The sequence below is a fragment of the Myotis brandtii genome, unplaced genomic scaffold, assembly GCF_000412655.1.
Source record: "Myotis brandtii unplaced genomic scaffold, ASM41265v1 scaffold1774, whole genome shotgun sequence".
NCBI classification, from domain to species: Eukaryota; Metazoa; Chordata; class Mammalia; order Chiroptera; family Vespertilionidae; genus Myotis; species Myotis brandtii.
Genome location: NW_005356575.1, coordinates 363,302 through 369,843, shown reverse-complemented (window position 1 = coordinate 369,843; position 6,542 = coordinate 363,302). Strand labels below are relative to the sequence as shown.

Genomic DNA, 6,542 nt, shown 5'->3' with positions numbered 1-6,542 from the left:
CGGTGGCGGAGTTCATCGCCGAGAGCCCCCGCCTCCTGAGACTGGACCTTCGGGAGAACGAGATCAAGACGGGCGGGCTCATGGCACTGTCCTTGGCCCTCAAGGTGAACCACTCCCTGCTGCGCCTGGACCGCAGGACACGCTGCAGGGACAGGCCCCCCGAGCCCTAGCCAGGCCTGCTCTGCCCACAGGTGAAGAGCTTCATCGAGACGCAGAAGGCGCTGCTCGCTGAGATCCAGAATGGCTGCAAGCGCAACTTCGTGCAGGCGCGGGAGCGGGAGGAGAAGGAGCAGCGGCTGCAGCTGTCGGCCTCCATGCCCGAGATCACCGTCACCGAGCCCCAGCCTGACGAGGAGCCTGGGGACGAGCCTGCCCCCCAAGCTCAGGAGAACGGGGACCCGGCCCCTGGGCCCGGCCTGGACTCAGACTCAGACTCAGACTCCGAGGGGGAGGATGGGGAGGAGGAGGATGGGGAGAGGGCTGCGGCCCCCTGCCCCGCCCCTCTGCCCCCCACGGACTCCCTGGGCCCTGGGGATAGGAGCCCCCCAGGCAGCCCTTCCTCCCCCACTGAGCAGCGAATCTCTGTGTCCAGCCCGGGCCGAGGCCACAAAGTGTTTGTGGTGACTCGAGTGGAGAGCCCCCCTGAGAGAGCAGAGCCCCCTGTGCCGCCCTCTCCTCGTCCTCCCTCCCCACCTGCCTTGCCTTCCCCGCCCCCCTCACCTGCCCTACCACCAGCTGAGGCCGTCAGCACTCGGGACCCAGGGTCGTCGGAACCTCAGCCACAGCCAGAGCCACCGCAGGCAGGGCCACCCCTGCCCAACGGCCTGAAGCCTGAGTTTGCCCTCGCACTGCCCCCAGAGCCGCCCCCGGGGCCCGGGGCCAAGGCGGGCAGCTGTGGCCTGGAACACGGTGAGAGGGGCTCTGGGGCAGGCTGACCAGGGGCCCTGTGTGCTGTGTGCGACCCCTGCCCATTAGCGGGCCTTGGTTTGCCCTGAAATGGCCCTTGTAGGGACAGGGCCGAGTAGGGCTTGGCCCTCGGGCCCCACCTGGCTTCCCTGGTCCTGGGGTTCTCCCTGGAATGTGATCTCAGGGACCCTGGCCTGTGCTGCCCTGAGGGTCTGGCTTGGGCAGGGCTGGTGGGGACAGGCTGCCACCCTCCACCCGCCTGACTGGAGGCCGCCCACCCATTCCCCCTGCGCAGAACTGAGCTGCTCCAAGAACGAGAAGGAGCTCGAGGAGCTGCTTCTGGAAGCCAGTCAGGAATCCGGGCAGGAGACACTGTGACACTTTAGGTGAGATGAGGGCCAGGGGCCTGGGGAGCCAGCGAGAGAGGCCCTGGCTCTGACAGGCCCCCCCAATCTCTTCTCCCCAAGTTCCTTTTTTCCAGCCGGTCTTCTATGAGCTGAGGCCAGAGCCATGAGAACCTGCTCACCCTCACCCCCAGCCTTCCTGAGGCCCGGAGGCCAGGGGTGGGGGCGCCTTTCTGGGGACCCCTACCTCCCACAGCAACACTACACGGGGTGCAGGAGCTACAGGGAGTGGCCCTCTCCATCCTGACTTGAGCACTCCTGTTTATGTGTCCAGCCCCTAAGCCTCTGCGCCAGAGGAGGGGGAGTCTCCAAGGTCATCAGCCCCAAATCCACTGACTTTTCTGGAAGGGCCTGTTAGGCCAGGCTTGCCTGGGAGGACAGGAGTCCTGGGTGGTGGTGGGATGCCCCCCAACCCCCATGGCGCTGGGCACAGGACGAGGCAGGAGGATGGTGTGGGGCGGTGAGTGGTGGTGGTGATTGGACTTTGTAGAGCAGCCCCAGGCAGGGTGCGGGTGGGGGACGGCAGGAGGATGGTGTGGGGCGGTGAGTGGTGGTGGTGGTGATTGGACTTTGTAGAGCAGCCCCAGACAGGGTGCGGGTGGGGGATGGGGGCAGAGGATCAGAGCTTTCTTCTTCTTAAGTGCAATAAATCTATCAGGGAGCTGGTGGGGGGCGGCCAGGGCTCTGGAGACCCTGCTGTCCAGGCCGCTGGAAGCTGCGCCCTGAGAGGCACTACGACCTGGGGAGGGTGGGGTGGAGTGGGCAGAGGGCTGGGGAGAGGCTCCTCCTGTCGGTGCAACTCTGTCCACACCTTTTCTAATAAACCAGAGCTGGTTCACCTTTGCCTCTTCTCTGCTCGTGCTCTTCCCGGTGGGAGTTCTGGACATGGGAGGGGAAGGTGGGCCAGACAGCTCTGGTCCGGAGCACCTGCTGGGCTGTGGCAGCGGCCCCCCAGGAAACCCGGGGCTGCCCCGTCCTGTACGGGTGTCCACACTCGTATCTAAGCTCTCACGGCCAGTCCACTCTGTGCTCATCTTTCTTCAGAGGAAAAAACCCCAAATATTCTCCAGCTTTAGGTCCAGGAGTCAGGTGATGTGGCGCTCAGGTTCAGAGGTCACTCCTGTGCCCCCCAGTCACCTAGGGCTCAAGGAGAAGCAGACACCAGTCTGTCTGTGCTGGCCCTGGACATCTGGACATTCCGGAGGCGGGGGCATGAGTCAGCCCTGGAGCCCCCTGGGCAGCCTGCTCCCCGAGGCCAGGACATGGCAAGGGTGCGCCTGGGGCTGGAAGGCATTCCCGGGAAATCGGAACTTCACCTTCAGAAAACGAGAGAAGCATTCAAGGGGAGACCTTTGCACCTGCCCCTTTTCTCCCGCGTGGGACGCTGACTTGGGTGGGTAGAGGCGGTGGGAAGAATCCCAGTGTCACCGACTGGGAGCCCTAGTACCACTCAGCTCCTGCACAGGCCCAGGAATCTGTTCCCAGTGGCCACTGTCCGTTGACTTTTCGGTCATTGGCAGCTGTGTGTGTGCCATGTACATCGGCCACCAGCCCCTAGCACCTGCCCCACTCACCCCACGGGCAGCTGGGGAGATAGACCTGCACGGGCCCTGGTTCTGAGCTGTGGGCAGCATCGGCCTCCAGCTGGGGCCCCCTGTGCTGGGTGTGCGGTGGAGGTGGGATGAACCCTCCAGGCTGTCCTGGCTTCGGCCTCCTTCGTGGTGAGACTGGGGAGTGTGAGGTCAGCCTCACAGGCTGAGGAGCCACAGTCCTTTGCCAGGTCAGGTCTGTCAGAGCAGCCCCCGCTCCCCCCAAACTCAGTTGACCTGTGGTCAGTTCTAGCTGTTGCTCAGGAATCAACTCCCATGGGAGCGTTCAGCCCTTAGCGTGGTGACCTCTGTCTCCGGCTCCAGTGGGGGGTAGGGGGCCTCAGCTTACCTGTCTCATGTGATGCCTTTGAGGGGCGCCCCACAGCCTTGACCCTGATCTTTCACTAAATTGAGCTCAGAGTGAGGGATTCGGTCTTTCCAACCATTCAGGGTTGAAATGTGTCCCAACCTCCCTCCACACAAAAACGTGGAGTCCTAACCCTTAGGATCTCGGAATGGGACCTTTGGAGACGGGTCTGCACAGAGGTAACCAAGTGAAAATGAGGCCACGGGTAAGGCCCTGACCCAGAATGCCTGGTGTCCTTACGAAAAGGGGAACTTGGGACACAGATGTGCACGGCAGGCAGAGGATGTGAAGATGGAGGGCTGGAGGGATGGCGGCCACAGCCAGGGGACCTCATCCCCCACGAAGTGCTCGAAGCTGGAAGAGGCCAGGAAGGGTTCCCCTGCGCTGGCTCTGCTGACCCCTTGATTTCGCACTTCGGGCCTCAACTGTGAGAGAATGAGTTTCTGTTGTTCTGAGCCACCCAGTTTGTGGGACTTTGTGACACAAGCGCCAGGAGACTAGCAAGCCAACTCTTCAGGGCTCCTGATTTTCCACCTTTTGGGAGTCCTGGATCACGGGGCGGGTTCCCTTTATCTTCAGCCACCCAGGCATCGCCATAGCTCGTGAGGACACAAGGAGTCTTATGCTTGGCCAGACACTATCCAATCTCAAAGGTATCAATGCCCTAACCCAGGTGTTCGTTTTCACACACACGGGTGTTCAGGATGGAGGCAGCTCTTCACAAAGCTGTGGGCCCAGGCCCCCTCTGTCTTGTGGCTCTGCTACCGGCTAGGGCCTCAGGGTTCCTGCATCCAGCAGGCAGGTGGGGTAGGGGGAGGAGGAATGAAGGCAAACCTGCCGCCTATCTTGTTGCCACAGCAGGAAAGGGACACACATGACCTCCGCTCCCTGTGGTCTGTGGGAACTAGCCCCCGGCCTCGCCTGGGTGCAAGTTGCAGCAGAAGCTCCACACCTTAAAGGGGAGCGAGATCCTGGTGGACAGCGAGCCAGCTCAGGCACACCCAGCCATCCCATTTTGCTTAAGTTCAGTTTTTTCATTGTCTCCCAAAACTCTAGCTTTGGCAGGCACATGGTCAGAGTCTAAGATGAACAGGTACCAGTTGACCATGGCTCGGAACCACACAACAGGTCCGCAGCTTCTTCCTGGGGCCGGAGGTCCTCAGTCCCACTCCCAACCGCCAGCCAAGGCTAGCCCTGCCTCCTGCAGCGCCCCACTCCTGATCCCAATCTGTTTTCTGCCGGGACCTAGGTGGTAAGAAATAGAAGCCCAATCATATTGGCTTAAGGGAGATGGAAGGGACGTATGCCCTGGCCAGTGTGGCTCGGTTGGGCTTCGTCCCATGCACTGAGAGGTCACCAATTCAATTCCTGGTCAAGGCCCATGCCCGGGTTGCTGGCTTGTGCAGAAGGTACCCGATTGATGTTTCTCTCTTCTCCCTCTCCGTCTCTCTAAAATCAATTTTTAAAAAAAATTTTTAAGAAAGGGAAGGGACATATAGTGGCTCTGCTCAATATCAAGTCACAGCGACACTGATCTAATGGTGTCACAGGGACCCGTGTTTCTCTCCAAGGGGCTTCCTTCTCGGGCTGGCTCTCTCCTGCTGCTGGAAAACCTCTCCCAGCAGGTCCAGGTTCTCCAGGCACCTCAGTCCTGGCATCACCTATGAAGTCACCGGCTGGCTCTGCCCTACGTCCACTTTAGCACCATCATTGGCCAGGGGCACTGGGGTGCTGTACCCAGCCTTGGAGATAAGGAATGATGTCAGTACCCGCACGAGGCTGCATGGCATGCGGGTGGGTGCTCTGAGAGCTCTAGGCTCCTTCTGGCACTGTCTGCTCAGGGTCCTGGCTCAGAGTCACACCCTGTTGGTACTCCCTCCCCACCCTGGACTGGGCGGGGCACACCACAGGCCTGAGCGTGTGGCTATGTGACCAATGAGGAATAGGAATCTGCCCTGGGGAGTGACGCCTCATCCTGGGTCTCTCCCACTGGCAGGAGGGGAAGGTGTGCCAGACAGGCAGAGTCCAGCCCGAGGATAACCCTCCTCGACCCGGCTCTGGCTCCGACTCTGTGTCCTACACATGCTCCCAGCTTTGCTCATCTTCCCTGACCTCCTCAAGGGGCTCAAGGGGCCCTGAAATGACCCTAAGGCGGCCTCTGGACAGTTACTTGTCGGGGAAGGCAGTGCTGCCCACCCAGCTGGCTGAGTTGCCAGCGCTACCTAATCAACTCATGCTGGGGGCGGAGCCACACTGCCCTCGGAAATGCCAGCTCCTGCCCTGCCTGCAGAGGCGCAGGCTTGGGTATGGGGACTAGGACCTGGATCCCCCGAGGCCTGGGTGTTCTCTATCGCCTGAGTCAACGTGGCACATCTGTCCTTCATCTCCCTGCTTGGGCCTCGCCCACCACCCCCGCAGCCCCTCCTGCCCTCGGGATGCCAGCCATGCGGCTGACGCTGCTGCTCCCTGGGGGGAATGGGCTTGGCAGAACCGGGCAGGCCTGGTCCCTAGTTCTTGTTGAGGGAGGGAGACCAGGGCCTCAAGACCAATCAAGGGCTCTCACGCCTTAATTTATTGCACTTGAACTCTATGAGTCCTCAGTGGTCCTCCTGCAGCTTTGGGATACTGGCACTATTGTCAGCTACTCTCAGAGATTTACGTGGGGAATGTGGCCACCACAGGCCTCATTCCCAACACTGGGCTCTGGGTCCCTGCACGTGTCCTCATCTGGGCAGAGGGGGCGCTGTTGCCCTTGCTGCCCCAGAGTCCTTCATTCAAGGCACCGCCCCTGAATGAAAGCTGGATTCCCTGAAGCGCAGGACACTCAAGCCACGGGTCTGGGCTTATGCCTTTGCTTCATGTCTCGGGGGTGGGAGCCCTCGCGGGCCGGGTTGGCTCTGGTGACAGCGCGGGCAGCCCGGGGGTCGTGGCTGGCTCCCTGGCTGGCTCCGTGGGCGGTGGAGGCCGCCGAAGGGGTGTGGTTGGCTCCATTAGCAGCGTGGGGGGCGTCGCCGGCTGGGGACTTGGGCGGGCTGGGCGGCTTGAGCGCTTTGACCGCCAGGAGAAGGCCCATGCGGCGGCGGATGGAATGGTCCAGGTTGACTGTGCAGCGCAGCAGGTTCTGTGCCTCGGCCACGGTGAAGGGGAAGTCGGCGCTCAGGAAGCGCTGGAAGAGCTCGGGGTCGCCGTCCAGGTCCAGCACGTTATGCAGCTCCTTGGTCAGGGAGTGCAGCTCGCTGCTGTTGTCGCGGAACACGTCCCAGAGACGCGCGCGGG

The 6,542-nt window shown here is 61.9% G+C and overlaps 2 protein-coding genes across 2 annotated transcripts in view; one reads left to right on the top strand and one right to left on the bottom strand.

The window, feature by feature from the left end:
* The window catches only part of PPP1R37 (protein phosphatase 1, regulatory subunit 37), a 48,563-nt gene extending 46,752 nt beyond the window's left edge, over nucleotides 1-1,811 (top strand). Inside the window, 3 exon segments of the mRNA XM_014537376.1 lie at nucleotides 1-909; nucleotides 1,202-1,292; nucleotides 1,374-1,811. The exon segment at nucleotides 1-909 is cut by the window's left edge and continues 17 nt beyond it. Of these exon segments, the coding sequence (XP_014392862.1) occupies nucleotides 1-909; nucleotides 1,202-1,284 (992 nt within the window). The 3' untranslated portion in view covers nucleotides 1,285-1,292; nucleotides 1,374-1,811.
* Nucleotides 1,812-5,810: 3,999 nt separating this feature from the next.
* Nucleotides 5,811-6,542, bottom strand: part of NKPD1 (NTPase, KAP family P-loop domain containing 1) — an 8,446-nt gene continuing 7,714 nt past the window's right edge. The window contains exon 7 of the mRNA XM_005863402.2: nucleotides 5,811-6,534. Within this exon, the coding sequence (XP_005863464.1) occupies nucleotides 6,091-6,534 (444 nt within the window). The 3' untranslated portion in view covers nucleotides 5,811-6,090. The remainder of the gene's footprint in view (nucleotides 6,535-6,542) is intronic.